The sequence below is a fragment of the Protopterus annectens genome, chromosome 8.part0 (genome assembly GCF_019279795.1).
Source record: "Protopterus annectens isolate FY-2018-M chromosome 8.part0, PAN1.0, whole genome shotgun sequence".
Classification (NCBI taxonomy): domain Eukaryota; kingdom Metazoa; phylum Chordata; order Ceratodontiformes; family Protopteridae; genus Protopterus; species Protopterus annectens.
In genome coordinates this window covers 664,471,137-664,496,768 of record NC_056741.1, presented here as the reverse complement: position 1 = coordinate 664,496,768, position 25,632 = coordinate 664,471,137, and the positions used below count along the sequence as shown (strand labels likewise).

Here is a 25,632-nt window from a genome sequence, read left to right as displayed (position 1 = left end):
TAGGCCCTACCCTGCTCACTGGGTGGTACTTTGATGCATACATGTGTGTAGGCTATAGCACCCACTACCCCAGGGTGGAAGAGATGCATATTGCTGGTCAACACCTCACGAGTGTTAAGGAAATGTACGTGTTCACTGGCATGTGGTTGACATGGCATCCAGGAACTGGTGGAATACCCTGGATGCAGATGCCTGTGAGATCCCCATGATATCCCCAGTTGTGCCTTGGGAGGTACCTGTGGCTAGTATACCTAGGCTTACACATACCTTGGTATCCACTGGGATGGGTTCCCCTCAGCCTGTTCGATGTATCAGGTGTGGCCGGCACAGCGCAACAATTTGCTGTAGGAGGTCTCTGCCCACCCCATAGCGCTCCACTATCTCTAGCTCATGTAGCCCCTGGTAGGTTACCTTGGGTCTGTACAGTCTTCTCTGTCTCCTCACTGAGGGTTGTTTGGCAGCATTCACATCCTCACCACCCTCAGCCTCCTGCACATGTTGGTCTATGTTGCCTGCTGCAGCCCTTCTCATTTCATTGGATTGTTTGGTAAAATTTCCCTGCATGTATACACCGGTGGTGTAGAGTGTGGAAAGACCCGAGGGGATGGTGCTTACTCATTTTATCGTAGTGTTCTGGGCCGGGCTGGTCTGCTGGGCCTGTAATCTGCTGATTGTGATAACTATCACCTGTTTGCCCAGCTTTTTCACCTTGACTACTCTCCTACTGCTGTTGTCCCGAACAATTGCACTATGCAGGTATAGACATACCCCTAGCTTAGGCGTGCTAAGCCAGGAGCAATCCCGAGACACAGGGCTCCAATCTACATACAGTATGCCTGACACACCCACCCCATGCTTTCACCTATATTCGAGTCCTGTGCCCAGCTATCTATACCCATATAGATACCCATACTGAGCCTTCCCAAAAATAACCACTGCTTACTTTCGCGCAGACCCGCACACAACCGGCTAAAAGTGCCTTACTATCACCATATTCAATGTCCCTTGTTCTTCCCAGCAAAAAAAACAACCAGCCTCTGCACATCTCGAAACTGGGACCCTGAACACCACAGACAATGTACTTTACCACTAAGCCATGGCAGATATACATACATCTGAGGTTATCATGTACAGATCATCTAGCACAGGCATTCAGAAGTATAGGACATGTATTTCATCATGTAGATTTATGTGTGGTAATGTCCACACACATATACATATACATATATAATATAAACACATATACATATACACACATATACGTAGCTATAGAATATATATCACAACAGTGGACCATGTGACACCAAAGCATTAGACAAGAATGAAAAGGAAACCACATGTGCCTCCTGCATTATGTACTGTTATTAATATCAACAATAGTGTTTCTGTGTGTCACACGGGTTCAGACTGTATTAAGGGTAAGATTAGGGCTGCTGACATTACTCACCAGACCTATTACCAAATGTATGTGTATGTCTTGCCAATCCAGTCTCTTGGCCGATTGTGACATTTATGGCCACTATATAGGAAAACAACAAAACACGCTCCTCAACACATCCAGTAGCTAGCCACTCACAGACACCAACACATAGGATATGATTGCAAAACACACACACCTGTCATGCCTTGGAATAGAACACCTACACGCTACTGTGATTATTGGGACACAACACTCCCAGAGGTGTACTTCTAGGTGGGTGACATCATCAGTAATGGCAAAGTCGGTGATAGGGATTGTATTTAGTGTGAGCAGTCTAAAAGCATTATTCTTTTCCCAGGCAGATGGAGACACACACACAGTTGGCATAGCTGGGATTAGAACGCCAACCTAACTACCTTATCATACTACAGCATTATGCAGTTACAGAACATGCTACCGAGATTATTATGACACAGCACTCCCAGAGGTGTACTTCTAGGTGGGTGACATCATCAGCAGTGGCAAAGTACACGATAGGGATTGTATGGAGTGTGAGCAATCTAGAAGCATTATTCTGTCCCCAGGCAGACATAGACACACACACAGTTGGCATGGCTGGGATTAGAACACCAACCTAACTACCTTGTCACACTACAGCATTACGCAGTTACAGAACGCGCTACCAAGATTACTGGGACAGAGCACTCCCAGAGGTGTACTTTTGGTGGGTGACATCAACAGCAAAGGCAAAGTCAGTGATAGGGATTGTATGGAGTGTGAGCAGTCTAAAAGCATTATTCTGTACCCAGGCAGACAGAAACACACACACACACACACACACACACACACACACACACACACACACACACACACACACACACACTTGACATGGCTGGGATTAGAACACCAACTTAACGACCTTATCACACTACAGCATTATGCAGCTACAGAATGCGCTACCGAGATTATTGAGACACCGCACTCCCAGAGGTGTACTTCTAGGTGGGTGACATCATCAGCATTGGCAAAGACGGCGATAGGGATTGTATGGAGTGTGAGCAGTCTAAAAGCATATTTCTGTCCCCAGTCGGATGGAGACAAACACACACCAGTGGTGGGATCAAGACAACTGCCTATCTACAGACCACTATTACAATACTACATATATATAAGCCACGCCACAGACACTACACCTTTCAAGACTGTCAATATGACTTTCTAGGAATGCGGACATCGACATGGATGCTGGCAGTTATGATGTACATACCTGTGAACCTTTGTGTTCAATGTAGGAATCCATCCTGAAGTGGGGTATGGCCATCTGTTGACTGGACGACTACTATCGCTATACAGGGTTACAATAGCCATGCCCATACATATAGAGGCACATAACCAACACAAGGTGTCACTGGGCATGCTCACACAGTAGCACATGGCCATTTGGAATGCACTATGTGTCCATCTACACAACATTATACTGGGCATGCTCACACACTTAGTAGCACAAGGCTGTTTTGTATGCATTCTGATTCTAAACATGGAAGGGCACAGTGGCCATGCTATTACAGTTAGACATGAACAACACATTTTAATGGACTCTGGTGTCTAGTTGTCATTGTTAGCAGGAACACTGCGCTACATATATCTGACACCGGTCTTCTACACGATGTCTGCTGCTGTCCGTCACCTTAGATGTACCAATCTAAACCTGGCACACTACTACCACCCATGGTGATGTCCTGCCAGGAGTGGCTACTTCACCCATATAGTGCCATTCATAGTCGAATGTCCTGAGACCAGGTTAACACCCTGACACCTAGAGGGCAACTGCATTGTATGTGTATGCTAAACAGTGCTAGATGTGTAGCGTTCATAATCACAGCTGCCCAATGTAGATCCAACAATGGGGAATACTGACATCTGTGCAGTGAGGAACACCTGGGTGAAGACTCAGTTGTGCACAATAGCACTACCACTGTATACCTTGGATACAGACATGTGGGCCATAACACAGGTACAGACCGCTCCAGGTGGTGATGTCCCCACATACATGAAGGCCACTCACATATACTGACCAGTGCACCCTCAAAAGGCATCACAGATGTGTCAGGTGCAGATCACAGTGTCAAAAGCCGCATTCTAGGATGTAGTCCTCAGACATCACCATGTCCTTGGTCCAGCAACACACATCCATACATGTGATAGAACATATAATAGTACAACACCATGTGACCCATGACCAGTGGACTGTACCTAGCTCTACATCAACTTTGCAGACTACCCATGTACTGACACAGTTGCATCATGTGTTATGCAATGCAATGATACCACTGTTCGTAACCAGGTCAGCTGTACACATAACAGGTGCCCTGGGTCATATACAGCAGTAACAGATGACTGTTGCTGTACACCAGTAAACACCCTCATGTTTGGATATGACATACATGTACCTGCCATGGATATGTACATGCCACATACACACACACACACACACACACACACACACACGCAACACATATGTATATAGCATAGCTGTTGCTGTCCTTCATGCAGACAGGTGGCTACAGCAATTACACACATGCACATGGAAGGTAGGTCCATGGCTATTGAATGCTAACAGTACATAAGGTATGATATCAATGTGGACTGAGTTAACATTCCCTCTGTACTGGTTACCCATGACAACTATCATATCATACAACAGTCCATGTGTCATGCATGTCATCACACATGTCCACCAATTGCAATGCCTAGAAACATGGCTAAATGAGAGGAATTTAGGACCTGCACACATGTACATGTAGTGGTGTGCATTCAGCTACCATGCATCTGCAGAAGCTGATGTTTGCAGGTGACGTGTGTCTTACTACAACATGCAGTTGCAATGCAGCCCCATCATTGCCAACTGTAAATGGCGATATACTGACAGTATGGTAAGATGTACATCAGGTATGAATGGATGTGTGGACATAACTAAGTGGTGGGCCATCTTTGCAGATGGATGTTTGCTGAGGACAGCTCACAGGTGTGTCACAAACAGTCCTACAATAACATGTGCAAACACTAAGCTATGTTTCTGTTAATTGAAGGGGAACACATACAACCTACACAGTGGTCAGGGTGTCATTGACTGTAAATCACTTGACACCTGTAACACTTAAGACCTTCCATGTGCATATATCAGCACAATTGCCAAAGGTAGCATTGGTAGACATTGTAATGCAGGCAATACTGCTGCATGTCTGTCATACATATCATAAGATAGCAGGAATTTGATTCACGGTACTGCCATGCATGTTTGCTTGTGTGTCCATATATGCCACGTATGGTGGGGAATACATCCCGATTGTTACTCACTCTCCTGTACACTGTTGTAGAGATCTGTGCATACTGCATTGTAGAAAGCAAGACATAGGCAGGGGTGGGGTGTGTATCACACACATGTGAGCTATCTGTATGTGCATGACATAGGTGCATTCAATTGTGGACTCCACAGTGTGTGTGTGTGTGTGTGTGTGTGTGTGTGTGTGTGTGTGTGTGTGTGTGTGTGTGTGTGTGTGTGTGTGTGTGTATGTATGTATGGCTGTCTGGTCCATTGAGTGAGGATGTATGTTACCATAGTGAACAGATAGGACCCCTAACCCCTCCAGGTGATGCAATCTACTACCCTGTTGATGCCGTCAATTTTAGGCATTACTGACTAAATGTACATGCATATTCTCTGTGTCGCATCATGTGAGTGCACAGTACTGTAATGGTGTTTACCACATAGGCAGGGGTCCTCACCTCAACACTATCAAGTGTGTGTGTGTGTTACAGTGTCATTGACCCCGTGAGTGTGGGCGTGTTACTGTGTGTCTGAATACATGTGTGGGAATGCCTGTGCATGTGTGTGTGTGTGTGTGTGTGTGTGTGTGTGTGTGTGTGTGTGTGTGTGTGTGTGTGTGTGTGTAGTTGTGTGGTCTCATCCTGTAATGTGAATGTGTATTACTGCTACACAGTGAGGCCTCAAGCTATCAACTGACCTCTACCCTTGTCATCAGCTAGACTGCTATATAAACTCTCTGCCCCATATAACTGTACCAATGATGTCACCCGGTATAGATGTCACGTCTCTAGCCACTGTAGCTTAGTACACAGCTCCCATGCTCCTGGATCAGTAGATGTGTAGACATCTTTGGAATGTCATAAACCACTGATATCCAAGAAAACAATGTAAACAATTACTTGAGGACCAGGGAGTCCAGGCACACGGGTATCGGTGTTGCCACAGCCAACTCGCTAACAAAATTCCACGCTGCAAAAGATGTATCAACTCACTTGAATCTTGGAATGTCAGCCTTTCTAACAGTGAGGTTGAAGCTATGAATAGCATGCTGGTATTGCCATACATACCTGTGAGTAGTCTACATTTACACATGGGAAGCTAACTGCAAACACTGACACTCAATGGCACATGCAATTAGACCTGAAGGAGGGAAGCAGGACATCATGACCAACATGCTGTTACTGTTGTTACCAAGACACATACTGTGAACAGAAAACAATGCATTCTAAACATGCATGTCTGCTGTGTGGTAACAGTACACAACAATTGTAATCTACACTTATCTCCCTATTCTGTTCACCCTGTGCATCAGACCATATGAGCATGTCCCTGCACCGATGGTGTGGATGACAGGGATGCAGCACAGGCATCATCATATGCACAGGGTGATAATGTTTGCCAGGGGCCTAGGCTGCACCAGTGGATGACATCATGTGTGTGGGTTAGGACCTGTGATCTAATTGGCCATGTGTGGTTGTTATGCATGTGTGTGTTGTGGTACCCTACAGATGTTTCTGGTGTGTATGTGTATGTGTGCACACAGTTCTGCCATGGGTCTAGCCTACATAGGGGTATTATTGACAGCTCCAGACTGTACAGACCAGGTTTTACAGCTCATGGTGTCTGGCCATGGCCATGTGACCTGAGCCTGCCAGGGGTTGCACAGGTACTACCAGGCAGAGGTGCAGATTGGGTACTGTCTGATGACACATGTCTACTGGTACCATGTCCCTGTTGGGACCATCCAGGGCCACGTGCACATGGCCTGCTGTGTCCTGGTGTGGACAGCACAGCACCAGCTGCACTGCTTCTGCTACCACCACTATGGGAGTGGGCATATGAGGTAGCTCATTCACATAGACCTGCACCAGGTGACATAGCTGGCCTACATCCACATGCCCTACACCTCACTCCTACCAGATGTTCCAGCACAGACAGCTCATGCTCACGGATTGTCATGCTACAGTCAAAGATTCCAACCATGTCACCCAATCGTCTGTCCAAACCTCAGCAATCTGGTGTTGAGCATTTGTCATTGCCTGGATGTTGTTGTTTAAAGAACGGATAACAGCCCTCTGAATCCTCTGTTCTCTGTTCTGCCATTCAGCATGTGCCTGTGCCACCATTACAGCCTGAAACATGCATCTGGTGACACCAGCTGCTGTGCTCTGTCCTACAGGGGCATGTCGGCCAGAGGTCCTCCTACGAGCAGCACTGGCCACATGCCTGTGTGGCCCATCTCCAGTCATTTGCCTGACACCATGGTGTGAATACACACCTTCCATAGCCACCACACTTTCCTGTTCCAAGCTACCACATGCCAACTGTCCTTCCTCTATGGCCACTGGTGATGGGGTATGTGTTGGCATGAGATCTGTGTGCGGGGATGAGGGGGATTTAGGTGGAATGGCAACCAATGGCACATATTCAACCCCTGAAAACCCTGCCTGTGCCTCAAGCATATGTTCATCATCACTGCTAGAGTCTGTGGGGACACTAACATCAGATGGACCACAGGAGGGTAATGCACCTACATCACCTGTGAGGGCAGACAAAGACTCTACATTACAATACAGACACACATACAGACACACACCATACATGGGATTTGACAGAAGGCATGCAACATGCATGTGATACAGCAGACAGCATGCAGCTCAGACAATAATAGTGGTAGTTATCATACATCCCTGGGTTGCACACAACAGCATGCATGTGTCATAGCAGAAGCCATGCATTTCACACAATCATGGTAGTAAGCATGCATCCCTGTGTTACACCATGTGGACCAGCACAGGTTAACAGTGCACATTGCTGGTGTGTGGCATATGACCTTGACATTAACATGTAGTATGACATGTAATCTGCTGACGTGTGCATTGACATGCATACATGTTTAACACAATGGTATCCTGTCACATATACAGTGGGGTAATGGTGTCACATTGCAGTGTTGTCTGTCCACCCTACAGATAAAATGCACATTTAGCAGATGTGCATGACCATTGCAGGGTATTATGAGGCATCTATATTGCTATACAGTGTGAAGTACAGACACAGTGCCATTGCATGGAATCATGAGGCGTCTCTATTGCTACACAGTGTGAATTACAGACACAGTGCATAGCCATGACTGTCTGCATACACAATACATATATACTGTGGATTGTGACCCACGTCGCTGAGGTGTATACACACTAAACCATGATGTGGAATGTGTAACACAGGTCATCGAAGACCCTACAGATGACACCCCTGCACATCTGCAAACATGTTTTAACTGCCTCGCAACCATGTCCACACATGGCAGACTTGCCAATACACCATGTCCCACATGACATTTGTGTAGCACACACACGAGGTGCACAGCTGACAGTGATGTCCAACAGCAGCAATGGAAATGTACTGTATCTGTGGCCTGATATGGTTGTCTGTGTATGTATGTGGATGCTGTACAGGTGACTACTGTCATGCTGTGACAAATGATGTTATGCCTCCACAAGCTGTGCACAGGCCTGTTGGATGTCCAGTGTTCCACATCTGCAATATAACCATTCAGCAAAGGCTATAGTTGGACCATGTGTAGACAATGTACAACAGGGTGTACACACAAACACATCACATCTAGTGTGTGTTGCTACATGTCTCTGGCCATCCTCCATGGCCATGTGTGAACATGTGTTGGCCAAATGGTTATGATGGCCATCTATCTCACATGTCTGTGTTGTCCCATATGACATACACCCATAGATGTCATATACTTCACTGTCCACAGGGTTATGCAGACAAAGGGTTGTATGTTTGGTATGTGGGGTATGTTTTATGGGACAGTGAGACAATGTTGTATCCGGCCCACTACATGTCATGGACATGTCAGATGGCACATCACAATGTGTGCACTCATAGCAGGGGTATAATCCACAATGGTGAATCCTGTGTGCTGCCCATACTCAAGCTCACTGTGTAGTACTGTTTGTGTACTCCACATGTGTAGTTCTGATGTGTAGTACATGTTCCTACATTGAACACCTCCAGTGCTGTATGCACAGCTGTCCACACATCTAGCAATGACAGTTTCTGAGGTTTCATGTTGGTGTTTCACATAGTTTGTAAGTATTGCACATGGGTAGCCATTGTGATGGATTGCAGATGCGACCTGTATATTGTGACCGAAAAATACATTATGTGTACATGTGTTAAATGGCCACATGGTGAACAGATCTGTGCATTAACATGCCTGATACTTATAACTGTCTCACCTGCAATGGCCTGCTGTCTTAGCACAAAGGCAGAGGTACCTATATAGAGGTGCCACAGCAGTATAATCATTATCCATGCCTGTATGACAGCTACAGGGTGCAATGTGCATGTTAACACATTCACCAGTACAATAGGATATACTATGGAGTATGCACATGTGTGCATACACAGAGTAGCATACTATAGTATGCAGCATGTGTGTATACATGCCTTGCATATGATGCTACATTACATATTGTACAGTGACACATGCAACTATATGGGATATAATAGTTATATGTGCAGTAGTGACTTACCAGGCAACTCCAGGCTCGATGGTTGAGAGACACCCACCTCCACAATGTCAGCTAAGGGTGGTGGATGCTGTTCTGCCAGTGTCCCCAAGTTGGCCAGTAGCTCCACAGTACATGTGAGTGGGATCTGGGTTGGTGCCCCACCACCTGTTGCACCTTGTTCCCTGGTGATTGCATTCACACGCTGTTTCGCCCATCTGATTAGGTCCATGCAGTGTCTGCGCATCTGCTGGTATATGCGGTTATGGCGACCCACATCATTAACCCTCCTGTGAAGTTCCTGCCACAGGTCATCCCGCTGCTGTGCATCCTGTGGCACATGGCTAAACAGGACATCATAGTTGTCTTGGAGGTAAGGTATAAGAGCCTCATCCTCCAAGCATGTATAGGTTGGTAGCCTTGCTCGCGGCATACCTGGAAGACATAATGTTGGAGACAGGTCACAGTATCTCAGAGATGCACAGAGATACAGCTGCACATACATGTGTATCACATTTATTACATATAAATAGTTATCTTTGCAAATCATCATGACACTGACACCACTGACATGTTTGTGTCACACACATGTGACACCCAGTGGGGATTGGATATTATCACCATATATGTGTGTCACCTGATTACATTGCTCATACTACATGTGGATGCTGTCTTGATGTGGGCATGTCTGTTTGCCTGTACTGGTGTTCTTACCTATCAGCACATGCCTGGATGTGTCCACATTAATGCTGTTGACCTTGACGCTGTGTATATGTCACATATAAACACATACACTGCCTTAACCGACATGACCTGTGACACTGCAGGCATGCACACAGAAGGCTTTACATGCATGTGTTTTGCCATATACATCTACACGGCACTGTACAGCAATTCAACATCCTGCCATGTATCGCCTGTGTTGCACATGTGATACACATGGGACACAGGCTAGCCTGATGGCATTTGTGGGGATGGTTATCAACTATAGCATGTACAGCCAAGGTCATCTTGTAGTCTGTATGCCCTGGGCCATGTATGAGCCTAGGATGTAAGGTTACCTAGCTGTAGCCGACAGCCGTGTTTCTGGCGCCAGGTGAAGCAGTGCCACATAACTGATCCACACGGTTAATGATACATCTACCATGCAGTCATCACACCATGTCTGAAAGAGGTGAAATGTGCAGCTTTGCTGGACAGGGTTGCATAGTATGACAGGAGTATGTAACGTTTATGGCACAAGGATCTGTCCAGCATGTGACGATCCTTGTACTAGGAAGGTGGATGTCCATGACGTATGTATTTGAGATCAGTATATGTACATGTAGCATGTCCAACATCACAGTGTTGGACATGGCTTTATATAGGGTAGGCATCATGCTACATAGTGGAGATTAGGATTGTGAAGGCTGGTGTCGGCCATCTAAACATGGCCAATACCCCTTAAAGGTGATATGTGATCCAATATAGGTCACTTGAGTGATGAGTATGGCTGAACAATGATCTCTATATTCATGGATGGCACCCTGTCACGACTAGGGTTGCCACTTATGACTACCTAATAGGCTTGGTGACGTCACTAGCTCAGGGAGGTAAACTGCACAGCAGCATCGCTTACACACAGTGTCCATTATGTTGACCACTGCCTAGGTGGTAGTTCATGGGTACAGGGTTATTAACCTAGTGGTGGCAATGCAATATGCAGCTGTCAGATTGTGCACATATGTCACACACCTCACCCACAAACCCCCTTCTGTGTGTTGTCCACAACACTGAATCAGCTATTGCTCCTAGGTCATGGCCATTCACATAGTGGAGATTTGGATTGTGAAGGCTGGTGTCGGCCATCTAAACATGGCCAATACCCCTTAAAGGTGATATGTGATCCAATATAGGTCACTTGAGTGATGAGTATGGCTGAACAATGATCTCTATATTCATGGATGGCACCCTGTCACGACTAGGGTTGCCACTTATGACTACCTAATAGGCTTGGTGACGTCACTAGCTCAGGGAGGTAAACTGCACAGCAGCATCGCTTACACACAGTGTCCATTATGTTGACCACTGCCTAGGTGGTAGTTCATGGGTACAGGGTTATTAACCTAGTGGTGGCAATGCAATATGCAGCTGTCAGATTGTGCACATATGTCACACACCTCACCCACAAACCCCCTTCTGTGTGTTGTCCACAACACTGAATCAGCTATTGCTCCTAGGTCATGGCCATTCACATAGTGGAGATTAGGATTGTGAAGGCTGGTGTCGGCCATCTAAACATGGCCAATACCCCTTAAAGGTGATATGTGATCCAATATAGGTCACTTGAGTGATGAGTATGGCTGAACAATGATCTCTATATTCATGGATGGCACCCTGTCACGACTAGGGTTGCCACTTATGACTACCTAATAGGCTTGGTGACGTCACTAGCTCAGGGAGGTAAACTGCACAGCAGCATCGCTTACACACAGTGTCCATTATGTTGACCACTGCCTAGGTGGTAGTTCATGGGTACAGGGTTATTAACCTAGCGGTGGCAATGCAATATGCAGCTGTCAGATTGTGCACATATGTCACACACCTCACCCACAAACCCCCTTCTGTGTGTTGTCCACAACACTGAATCAGCTATTGCTCCAAGTCATGGCCATTCACATACTTACATAGGCAGATGTCTCCCATTTGTCTGTGTGGTATGGGCTACAATGAGGGGGAGTACAATGAATTAACCCTGTTTTACTGTAGCTGGCACTGGTGTGATATGCACATATTAATCAGACACCTTCTGTAGTGTTGGTTCTGTCAACAGTCCACTGGCAGAACACTCCTGTGACATACGAATGTACATCTAGTATACTGAGTGTAGGTGGAACACAGTATGGGTGATGATGTCCTATGACCTGTCACAGGTATGATATGCAGTGTGAAATCATCTATACTGTCATCTACAGCTCTACTGCTAACAACATATACATTGATTAAGGTTCATGGCCTTTCAGACCAGACTCAGCAGGGTAGTAGTGCAGTGCCTCCCATTATGAGTGGTGTCTCCACTTTGTGGGTTGTGATAACGGTTAGTGTGCAGCATTCAGTGTTTTCACAGACTGCCATGAAGGTATGCTTTACATGATGTGTATGTGTAGAGCAAACTGTTTTGCCATATGTGTATGATACAACCAGGGATTTGGACAGGCCCCATGCAGCCTGAGTGCACCTTGTACCATCATAGTTATGGTTACAGGGGCTCTCTAGTGTACATGGATATATGATTGTGTACCTGTTGGGAGGCAGTGTGCTTATGTTATCCACCACCCTATCTGTATTGCTTATTCATGCTCAGCACTGTTTCAGAAAAATGTAAGCACTACATGAGCTACTAATTACTATAGCACTCAAACCTCCTCATTACCTACAGGTAAACACTGTTTGCACTTACATTTCCTGCTTGCTTAGAGTAAAACAGCTCTTGTACACACTTTACTCACTTATCTAGTGGGAAATAGTTATATATTCAGGCATGTCCAAGTGTCAATTCCAGTGTTCTGGCCGGTCTATATGATGAATATGGGCATCATGAGGCAATATAAAAATTGTCTCATGTACACAGTCAATACTCACCTCCTAACATCCAACACTACAACCTGTGGGAGATGCACATATCTAGCCATGCTGGAGGTAAAGCTCTCCAACCCAGACTGAACCTGACAATCATGCGGGGAAGTTAAACATTTGCACCACACCACACTCATCACATAGTCTCACTAGATCTCTACCACCACGGGCCACATATAGTAAGACAACAACATTTGCGGAGCCACTCAATACTACTCTGTCTAGGCAACAGAGAGCTCCAAAGCAGAAATGCAGGCAGCCCCCATCCCCCAACACAACACCAATTAATTATAGCCCACAAACTCAGTGTGCACATTAACCACAGCCAATAGGGCGAAATAACGTATCCAACACACTAGTCATAGGTGACTCTATAGGTGGTCACACTGATGTCCCACTCACCAGGCTACACAAGGAGATAGTTACTGTCAGCTGTCTGTCAGGTAACAGGATCCGCAACATAACCTATGCACTCAGGTCATTCCTCAACAGGTACAATATGACTGTGTCATTGTCCATGTTAGTGTGAATGCCCTGAGATGTACCTTCCTGGACTACATGTAAAGAGACATGGAATAGCTCTCCAATCTTGTAGCCCAGGCAGGTATCGCCCTAGCCCTGAGTAGCATTCTGCCATTGTCTAGACTGATAACACAGTACAAGGACAAAATTATTTACTTCAACAATTGGCTATGCTTCTGGTGTCATTCCAAGGGTATCCGGTATCTGTCTTCTTTGAATGACATGGTTGACAGAACACGATGATTTGACACAGATGGCCTGCACCTGTCAGCCCTGGGATTCCAGATAATGGCTATGGCTCTTGCTGCTCCTACAGTGCATGTTTTAGGCATGGTTCAAATAACAAATTCACCACCATAACAGGAACAGTTAAGCAAAACCTGAGGGTAATGCTACTCAATGCTTGACGTCTTCATCTCAAACACACTCACCCAAGGCACTCCTTGTAATGGACCACTTCAATATCTGTGCAGTGACTGGGACCTGCTTCTAGGCTCCTGAGACCATTCCTGCACTGCCAGGATATTACTTATACCACATCTTTCAGTCATGTAACCAGGACCAGAACACCCATGGCGGAGGTGTGTCCATATTTTCTAAGGACATCCACACCTCCAGGCTAGTTGCTTAGCACAATGCATCAGAGGTTATCCAAGTGCAACTAACTCTGGCCATAACTGCTATACAAATTGTAGCTTGCTACAGATCCCCCACCATACCCCATGGTTAACGGTCCTCACTTCTTGGTGTACTGGAAAGTAGGGTTCAAACAGACACATTACTGATGTGCGACTGGCACTACCCCACCATTAACTGGGATACCTACTCATGTACCGACACATCAGGCCAGCGCTTTCTGGGATTCATAACATCCAGTTGCCTGGATCAAACTATCCATACCACCACCAGTGTCAACAATATCTTAGACCTGGTCATTACCAACATGTGTGACTGGTGTTCCACACCTGAGGTTATCTCCACGTTAGTCAGATCCGAACATATGCTAATCACCCTTATTATCCACATCCCAGCACCACACCCTTTACAGAAAACACAGTACAATATTTCTACAAAGCCAACTTCAGGCTTCTTATGACAGCAGTAGTAAACATCATGAAACCCGTGCAGATGGACAATACAGTTACAACCGCTGAATCATACACAACTGCACATAATTAGCACTTACACGACTGCATGCATCATGCTATCCCAAACAGAACCATGATGTTACCCACCAGAAAATGGAGGCCACTATGGTGGTCCACTGCCATGGACATAATGTACAACAGAAGGAGGAGACTGTTGTAAAGTAGAGTACAATCCCATGAGTGGAGGGGCTCCCTGGTCAGCCTCAGTAAGAATCTGAGATCCATTATCACATACTCCAAAGCTAGCTACGTAAACATAACCATGACTAATTCCAAGGACTACCACAAAACATTCTAGAGGTATGTCACTACTCTCGATAGTGATACCCATATCTGTTCTGACATACAGTAGTAAGGCATGAACATTACAGAACCGACTAATATTGGCAACATCCTGGCAGATAGGTTCAGTGCTAACTTTACACCCCTCTCACACCCTAAAGGGACCATATCTATACAGGAACGATGCAGAGTCCCTGCAATCACAACTACGCAGTTCAGTGCTGCACTCTCTAAAGCCAGGAACACAGCATCCATGTGACCGTAGAACATCCCAGGCTGTGATTTCCATGAACTTCAGAATGAACTGGCTCCCATCTTAGGCACCATATTCAATAATAGCCTTGCATCAGGCATTGTGGCCCCTGAATGGTGCACAGCAACAGTTATCACACTCCACAAAGGTGGCACCACAATGGACCATGGGAACTATTGCCCTATATGCCTGACTAGACTGTTCTGCAAGGCTATGGAGCACATCATCATGGATCTCATTCACAGAGACATTGGTGGCCTCCAAACCTTTGATCCCACCCAGTTTCGATTTTGTTAGGGCCAAACCATGCCTCCTAAACCTGGTGGAGTCCTTTGAGACAGTTACCAAGCCAGTAGATGAGGGTAAGGAGGTCCACACAGTCTACCTTGACCTCTCAAAGGCTTTCAACACCGTTCTCCATTCTGGTATTATCAACATACACATCCACCTGCACAGTAACCCCTACGTCACGAGATGTTATGCAAAGTGGCTCATGGACAGAACCCACACAGTGAGGGTAGCATTCCCTAGGTCCTACTGTAACTCAGTTACAATTGGCATCCCCCAGGGCTCGGTCATAGGGCCCCTCATGTTCGGTATATGCTTCTCTGAGGTACAGGCTAGCACAATAGAACTTACCTTGAAAAGGTTTGCATACGACTGCAAACTAGGGGCCATGATTGATTCCCCAGCTGATACAGACACCCTCCATAAGGGTGTCACTGGGATGGATACCTGGTGTCAATAACATGGCCTCAAGCTGCATGCCACAAGGTGCATACACATCCCCTTTGGATTACATCAATCACCCGCGGACTATCACATAGGTGGTAGTCCCCTACATACATAAGATGTAATAAGGGATCTTAGAACCCAGGTCGGTAGCATTCACTCCTTTGATAACCTTATTGGCAAGGTGGTGTGGATATCTTTCTATGTGGCCCCCCTAATCTCTAATGGGTTTTTAGCCAGAACAAAGGCAGCCATTGTGCCTCTCTACTCATGACTTATGAAACACATTAAAGGGTACAACACCCCATTTGGGATGTACCTTACTAGACAACAGCAATGGCTTGAAATACCATAACATTACCACGCCAAGAGGAATACTGACCTCTGAAGGATGACGTATGCAGCCCAACTACAGAAACTCCAACTGTACTCATTTGTATACTGCATACTCAGAGGTGATCTCTGCTGAACATACAAGGCCCATGTCCAAAACAGTATTGATGGATATGCTCCACATAAGCAAAACCCCTGAGAGCCACATGCTCTGGGATATATACCTAAATGCAACTGGCTGGAGGGATACATTCCTGACCCGGGCACTCCCCATGCTTTGGAACATGATTCCTATGTATATCAGGCAGGGACCCTCACTAGCACTCTTCAAGAGATACCTTGATGGGTGGATTGGAGACAGACATGTACACCAGGGATCACTGCAGTGGCTATGCTTTACAGAGGCACAGGAAACTAATGGCTCTGCTGTTCACAGGCACAGGAAACTAACCTAGAGAGGTGCCACAAGTCAAAACACTGTAGCTAGGCTTATGAATGGCCTTGGCCAGACAGCATAGTACCTAACTATGAACCTATGAAGCTATTACATGTCATTTGTGCATGGATAATCGACTAGCTCTTCCATTTCAATTAGCTATCATGCTGATGCACTGTCTGGTGACTACAAGTCATATGTATCCTGTTATTGTGTATTGTAAATGCCAATAGACATACCTGATGTTTGCATAACATAACAGTAATGCTATGTAAAATATTAGACATATCTACCTACAATACTGCACATTACACATTTTTGCCACAATATCCCACAATGCAAATCATGATTGCACAGCAGGACCACCTTAGACGTGATATTCTCAGTTATACACCCATACATATGCCTACTGTTACAGTATATCAACATATACTATCCTCTGTTATGGCATGTACTTGCTGGACCAACCCTGCCACTGACAGCGGCTGGAGTAGAATTGTTGTGTTCAAAGTCTTTATATAGCATCCCTTGTGGTGTATGAGGTGTTTATCTTGTGGCCTACAGCAGTACACACAATTTCTACGAGCATTACTATGCTCAACAATACATCACTACATAATACCTTTTCCCTCTATATGCATTACGTACACTTTAATTATTACAGAACAGGTACTACATACATTGACATACTGAGTGTTCTACATATCTTATTAGTAACCCGAGTTCTTCTTGAAGGTAATATGAATCCTAATCGTTTTGTGTTGCAATCCTCGTTGTAATGTTTTTCTGGTATGTACAGATGGTTTGAATGTATGACAAGCCATCCTTTTATAGTTAAATATCAGTAACATGTGGTATCCTGCCAGCAACTGGTGTTCCGGAGTAGATGATTACATGCACATCAGCTGTGCAGATACTCCATTAGCCAATGACATGGCAACAGTGGTGAATAATTGAATACTCCACTTGGGCATTGTCCCTTTGCCCTACCTTTGAGGAAGAAGGCCTGGATGCTTTGTTTGTGATGAATTGCAAGAGCTATATGGAGACACACAGAGATATATTAACTTCATGGCCCCCATGGATTGTGTGTAATGGCTAGAGGATGTAGTTCTACATGTGAGTCTAGCTGTTATATTTCTGAACATTGCTACTTCTGCAGGGTTTGTACCTGATACATCTGCAAATGTTTAGGTCTGGTAAGGATGTTTGGGTAGCTCAAGGCTGTGTGGCTATGCATAAAATGTTAGGTGTTTTGAACTGTGACATATTTGGTATAATCTACATGTGTATCATACTGTGCTGTTAATCAGTAATTGGTAACACTTCCTTGTGTACGTACAGCCGTCTGATACGGGATTATTGCAACCAAACCCTGTAACATCGGCATCTGTTTCATTGTACAACAGCAACAATTTCACATAGGGCCATTATAGTGTGTCTCTGACAAGGTATGTTAAGGCTTCTGCAGATGTCATAGAGTGAGTGGATGTTTGTGATGTTATTACAGTATGTATTGCAATTGTTTCGGGTGTGGGGGAGATGTAGGTGGGTGTAGATAGCAGATGCAGGTGTGTAGGAACTGCATTTATACATATTCAATATGTGTGTGAGGGCTCCTTCCCTATTTGAAAGCCTATCCTTTAGTGGACTAACACTATGGTAATTGCAGGCTGATTCATTAAGCCATTGTTAAACGGTTCCTGTATAGCATGCAGGTGATGTTGGTCCTTCAATCCCTTCGGAAATACATTGGTATGTAATGAAATGTTGATACATGAAAGATGTCTCGTGTATTTCTGTCACAGGTATTTGCACTCATTGGACTTGTGTTGGTGACAGAACCTCTTTGGCTTGGGTTGCCATCTTTTCAAATGGCCAGAGTGGGACATTTGCAGGACACACATCAGATTTTAGAGGCCGACACATACCCACGGTCAGTACAAAGTATAGAACTTTATATATATGTCTATATAAAAGCTTATTCTTGTAGCAGTTTACTTGCTTATCCTGTTTCTTGTTACATGTAGGTATTTTAGATACAGATGACTATTTTATGCAATAATTACATTAAATATGGAACATGCCAAATGTCTCGAGATTGTAGGACATTAGTATTTGTACTGATTTTGGTCAGGACACTACCGCACATACAGGGACTGCCCCTCGCAAGGTGAGACAGGTGGTAACCCTATCTTTGGCTCATGTCCATAGCACATATTTGTAATAGTGTATAGACATATATACTCTCCATATCCTTTGTTCATAACGTTCAGTCATGTCGGAATGTGTGATTGCTATAGTCCATGTTATACACATATTTGAAGACTTCAACCACTGTATATGGCATACCCATGGATTCAGGAATGCACACACTTCCAACGACCACATTGCCGTTCCCAGACTTCTAAACCCCACAATACCGAACACTCAAAATCACGACAGTCAAACTCCCGGAAATAACACAAACACAGAACACACACACATGCACACACAGACACACTGCTACCCATCACATCCAAACAAACCATCCTACACTACGTATGGCCAGGTGGCCATGCTCCCATACACGCCCCTATGTGGGTGGCTGCACACCTCACACCACACCTACTTTAATAATCTACCTCTGAGATAGCAAAAACAGATACACAAAGCAAACCCACACACACGCATTACAGTCCCCTGTAAACACACACCACACTCAGAACACACAGTTACACACACTCCAGCAATCAGAAACACAGTTACACACAGTACCTACCTGAACCGCAGCACCAGAAGCACTACCTAAATGTCCCTTAACATCGTGATAATAGTACTCGCGGTTCTGGTGTTTTTGTACTGTGGTCTTTCGGTCTTTAAGCCTAGTGATTACACGCGTCAGTATGTAAAGCATTCGGTATTTGGAAGTATCCTATTTATATGTACCTCCATGGTTGTGTAGATGTTGTTAACCTATCTATAGATTTGCATATATATGTATATCCATATATATCGTCATATATCTCTCTATCTCCTTTTCTCTCTCTATATTAAATATCTATATATATGTATATATATATATATGTATATATATATATATATATATATATATATATATGTCTATAGATAGAGAGAGAAAGAGAGAGAATACATCTTTCATTGGGTACATGGCGGTGTATACTATTTCCCAAAGTCTGTCCTTTTGTGTTTTAACCTGTCATAATACACACCTGCTGTTGGTAGCTTAGTGCTAGGTTATTGTGAAAATTGTGTACATGGTTGCATGTTCTACTCCTGGCAGTGGTCGTTTTACCTCTCAGAGCAGGCCCTATTAGTACTAGGGTAAATAACGCACATTTCAGCGGTTCTGGGCAGCTTTGCCCGTGATCTGTGCAATATTTAGCAAATTTTAGACCTGTGTTGCGCATATCCATGTAGTCATGTTTAAACGCCACTTACTGGCACTTACCGACGCAAAAACTCGCTAACGTGCTTAAACGTGCTTTAATGACCTGCATCCAACATCCATTATTCGGGACATCAGAATTACGTAACAGCCCTTGCAGGTCATGGAACCGGGACCATGAACGACACAGTCAGTGGCTTTACCACTGAGGCATTTGGGATATGTACAAGTGTTATAGTGTTTAGTATATAGAGTATATTATGGCTGTTCCTCAGTACTGCAAACAAATGTGTAACTCAGTTGGTGTACATATGGAAGATACCTGTTAATGGTATGTCCAAGTGAGGCTTAATGGATATGCTCCAGCTATGAGAATCCATGTCACAGTGAGCCACACACTGTAATGAGCTACACCTTGCCACAACAATAACTGGAGAATGCTGGGGTGACAGATACCTGTCATGGGTACTCCCCATGCTTTGGAACTACATCCCTGATTACATTATATGGAGCTCCTCATTAACACACCAGGGAATCCTTGCAGAGTGGGTGGGGAACAGTGGTTACACCCCAGGGATCCCGCAATTGGCTCTGCTCCACAGAGGGACAGTTAGTTAATCAATGGGGTGGCGACAGCAGACACATTTTGGCTAGGCTTATGAATGGCCTCTGACAGTTAGGCATGTACCTACCGATGTACCTAGGGACCTATACATACAGTATCAACACATGCTGTTAGCTTAATTTACTGTTCAGGTATTGACTTACCTTGTGCCAATAGCAGTTGTGTGTGCAATATTTGAGGGCTGCCTATGCAGGATGCACACAGTAGACCACTTATACATGACAATCTACAAGTGGTCGTGTGTGTGTGTGTGCCATCCATGTTTACTGTGTGTGCAGGTGGAGAAATGTGTCAGTCTGTAGGGGCCTACACTGTCAGTGTATGTGCTATACGTTCCCTTTTTGCCAAGGCATGGGCATACTGGGCATGCCTCCATCTGCCTACTGGGGCTGGCACAGGGTGTTCATGGTCTGAATCCCTCTGTGCCTGTGGTGCCCTTGGCAATTGTGGTGGGCTGTGAGGACCTTCACCATTATGTCCCTGCTGCGTCTGTTTCCGCAGGATCATATTATGTGGCATGGCACATACTATGAAGATGTGGGCACACATGCCTGGAGAGTACTGCAAGGCTCCACCAGATATGTCCAAGCAACAGAACAGTGATTTCAGCATCCCAAACACATGCTCTATGATGATTCTGGTTTGTGCGTGTGCTTCATTATGGCGTTCTTGCATGGGTGTGTGTGCATTTCTGATGGGAGTCATCATCCATGGCTCCAGTGCATAGCCAGTATCCCCCACAAGGTAGCCATATGGGATGCCCCCCTAACAAATACCTGATACAGCTGTGAGGCATGCCAGATGTGGGAGTCGTGGTAGCTTCCAGGGCTGCCAGCACACACATCCATGATAATGCCCTGGGCATTGCACATGACCTGGCAGTTGATGGAGTGGTATCCCTTGCAGTTTATGTAGTGCCTGCCATGCTCACTGAGTGGTGACTTGATGTGTATGTGCGTGCAGTCTACTGCACCCAGTGCCTCCGGGTAGTCTGACACACGGTGGAAAGGGCGCATATTGCTGACCAACTCCTCCTGCGTTTTTGGGAAGTATATATGCTCATTGGCATGTGGTAACATGGCATCCAGGAACTGGTGGAGTACCCTGGATGCTGATGCCTGTTAGATCCCCATGATATCTCCAGTTGGCCTTTGAAAGGTACCTGTGGCTAGTATTCTCAAGCTTACACATACCTTCATGTCCACTGGGATGGGTTACCCTCTGTTGTTTCTGGCTCTGAGGCATGGCCGGCACAGCTCAAAGATTTTCTGTATGATGTCCCTGTCCACCCTGTAATGCTCTACTATCTCCAGATCATCTAGCCCCTGGTAGGTTACCCTTGGTCTGAACACTCTTCTCCTCCTCCTGTGCCTGAGGTGGTTGTCAGCATCATCCTCCACACCACCTTCAGTCTCCAACACATGCTGATGAATCAAAGCTATGGAAGCTCCCAACATGTACATTTTAAAAGTTCCCTGTCTGTTTACATCAATGGTGCAGTGTTTGGGAATACACAAGTGTGTGTGAGGTGCCTTCACAATTTATACTATTGTGCTTTGGAAGCTGATGATGTCATAGGGTGTGTATGTACAATCCGAGCTGCAGGGTATCTTACTTATGGGTTTTACCGCAGGTACTGCTATCGTGGGGCCTTTGGTGTTGAATTAGACTTGGCTGCCATGGATCATCTCTTGCCCTTGCCTTCATTTTTCAAACTGATTACCCTCCCATTGTCAGGCATGCATCCAGCAGCCTGATTTCTTGTTTTGTTCTTTCCCAACCCAGGATTGTGTTGCAAAATGTGTTCTGTAGCCAATCAACTACAGATTTGCTTTGTTCTGCTGTGACAGTTCTCTTTTCTTTGCAATCTGGTACCTCCCCTTTCCTGTTCTGCAGGTTGCTGCTTGCAGCCTTGTTAACTACCATCAGTGGCCCACTGTGAGTTAATAGGTGTTAATTATTCAGTTGTACTACAATTACCCTGCTGCGGCATTTCCTTATTGTCTTCCCATAACCTTCCTGTTTCAGCTGTGGTGTGCGCCACGCGCAGCTGTTTACTGGGTTTTGAACACATTGTCATCCACATACACATGTGCTTTCAGTCACCTTGTGTGCTCTCAGCTAAGCAAAGCTATGGCTACATCCACACCCCTATCCTGCAGCTTTGCTTAGCAATCAGCAACCCGGATTAGCAATGCTCCAATCTGCTTACAGCTACAGTGGCACACCCCTCTCCTGATGTCATGTATACCTCCAGGCCACACCTCGGTGTTATACTGCTATGCCATGTGGTACAGCCTTAAGCTGGCAAGGCGTTTGCGATTCAGTATTACTTGCCTCATTTGCATGGCATTGACTACTAATTCCTAGTTACTGCACCGAACACTGTCACAGACCCTTAGCAACCCTTGTGCCTTGGTTGTGGTGTATCATGCATACCATTGACTATTATGGCAAAATCATGATTTGTGTTACGTTGCAGTTTTATGACATCTATATATATTTTCCTTGTGTTCCCATTTGTGCACCCATGCACTGCGGTTGTACTTTGTGTTAATGTGGCCATGACATTAAATGTTATTTTATATGTGTTGTGCATGCCTTTTTATGCCATTGGCTGTATATTTAGCCATTGGCATATGTTAACTTTGTAATACGTAAATTTGGTCTGCTTTCATCGCTCCAATGTTCTGTTTGAAAAAAATGTAAACCATTTATTTTGGTTTACATTACTGTATGCTTACACTATGCCTGAACCACTTCATGAATCACTATGTACCTTCATTTGCATGCTGCACTACTGTGCATGGGGTGATTAGCATACATGCGCAGAGAACTGCGCAGCTCTGGCGTACACTGGTAGTGCACATGGAATCGGCTCGTACCTGAATCACTCGGCGGCCATATTTGGCATTAGAACGCCTATGGTACACCTGCGCCTGGCCCAAGCTTCATGAATCCCGGGGTATATTTGTCCTAACTAAAATGTATACTTATATTGTGTCCCATTGCCAATCTTTCTCATATAACACTTTAAATGATCAATAGTTCTAATATATCAAAACATTCTGCAGCTAAACTGCAGTTGGTGGATGTTTCAAAAGTGCATAACATCCTTTAAGAAGTAAAATATGTAGACACTTTCAAGTCAAGATACTGGGAATTAGTGATGGGTGTAGATAAAGGGGAAGTTACTAACCAATGTCATAGAAAAATATTAAATCAATGTTGTAAAATTCATTTATTTTGTTCAATGACTTTCAAACTACCAGAAGAATAAGATGAATAAACACCCCATATTCTTCATTGTAAGCATGCTGATGTAAGACATTGTTAAAACTTCTGTCTGTACTACTTAGTTGCTTAGTTACATTTGCCATGATGTAATGATAATTTTTAAATAAAATGTGTCCAGGTTTACTTGGTCTACCCTAGCATTCTATATTATCTTCCATATAACGAGATTAAATTAACCTTCCAGGTAGGAAATGGTACAAGCTGTTTCATATATTACCCCCACAAAAATAGTTTTACCAGAACGTATTGCAGGTCAGCAATATCCACGACAGGTTACTATATTTCCAAACACGTGATAGAAAAAGAAAATTAAAGATGGCTGCACACTGAAATCTCTCACTCATACTGCAGCAACTGCCTGATATGTTGGCCATGTTGTAAGAAACACAGAGTATATATTGTCTTTTTCTTTATATGATTATTGGTTTAGTTATTTATTTATGTATCTGTGTTTGCATTTTCAGAAATCAACCAGAAAAATCTGACTTTTGACATTCTGAGGCAAATAATTCTTCTTCTTACCTTCACTGTTATAAATTTAACTGTCTTCTATCAAATCAGATGTAAAGAGGTACAACAGTACTACTTGATTATTTTAGCAAATATTATACATAATAGTGTGGCCATTACTAAGTATGTTTTTCATTAATTTCTTGTAGCATGAATTACTGGATCAGAAAGCAAAACATGGTTAGTATTCATGAGTCTAATTTATATAAATTTATATACGTTTTTGTATGTGTGTGTATGTGTGTGTGCATTGGTGTGTTTGTGTGTATCAAAGAATGCTTGTGCGTGCATGTGAATATGTGTAGCTGTGTGATATGTTACTGTAAAAAACTGAAATATTTCTCTGTATCTTTATTACCTACAGCTGTGCTGAATAAGTGTCAAATATCTCAGTTTCATCTTTCTGTCAAATATCATGGACCTTTCAGAATAGAAGTCTTTACTAACCAAGAGTTAGATAATGGTGTTTATTATGCAATAGCAGCATGCAGTGGAGTGAACTAAATATAATCCAATAAAATTGAGAACGTTTTACATTGCTGTAACTGTCTCAAATAACAGTGCTGATGAACTGAATCATACACTGTACATTGCAAACTGCATACTCAGATTTTTGTAGCTCTGAAGAATAAATATACCATCCTTAATAAACTCTGAACTCAGAAGTGTTTCTTTCCTCTATAATAGCAGAATTAGGACCAACCACTATTTTTTAGTTTCTAGATTTCTGAACTGACTTCCGAATATTTGAATTGCTGGACATTTGAAATGCTTCTCTACTCAATCTCCTAAGAATCTGAACTGACTTCTGTCTAGAAAGTATCTCTCATAATATTAAAACTGTGTAGATTCCCTACAAGTCCTATATACGTCTATTTAACCTTAGTTCCCAATCCTTGGACCGTCTAAATGGATGTTATTGTCGGTATCTTTCTCCTATTGGTTTTAGTAAAGTGCAGTTTTGTACCTACCATAAATGTAGATGTTCAAGTGTTCACCCTGCTGCAGTCATCACACTTGAGTTATCCTGCCATCAGGCGGTCCCGCAGGTCGGTTGCTGTCGCTTCTTCCCTGACGTCAGTGCGTCATGGGTATATAAGAGGCATCCGATGCCATTTTCTTCAGTTTTTCTTGCCCCAGATGTCAGGTGCCCCCAAAAGGTAGGCAATATATATATATATATATATATATATATATATATATATATATAT

At 44.3% G+C, this 25,632-nt stretch overlaps 1 protein-coding gene across 1 annotated transcript in view; it reads left to right on the top strand.

Moving 5' to 3' along the window:
- Window positions 1–24,606, top strand: part of LOC122808333 (immunoglobulin kappa light chain-like) — a 108,665-nt gene extending 84,059 nt beyond the window's left edge. The window contains exons 5-6 of the mRNA XM_044079299.1: window positions 24,376–24,482; window positions 24,571–24,606. Coding sequence (XP_043935234.1) covers window positions 24,376–24,482; window positions 24,571–24,606 — 143 coding nt within the window. The remainder of the gene's footprint in view (window positions 1–24,375; window positions 24,483–24,570) is intronic.
- The last annotated feature ends 1,026 nt before the right edge of the window (window positions 24,607–25,632 follow it).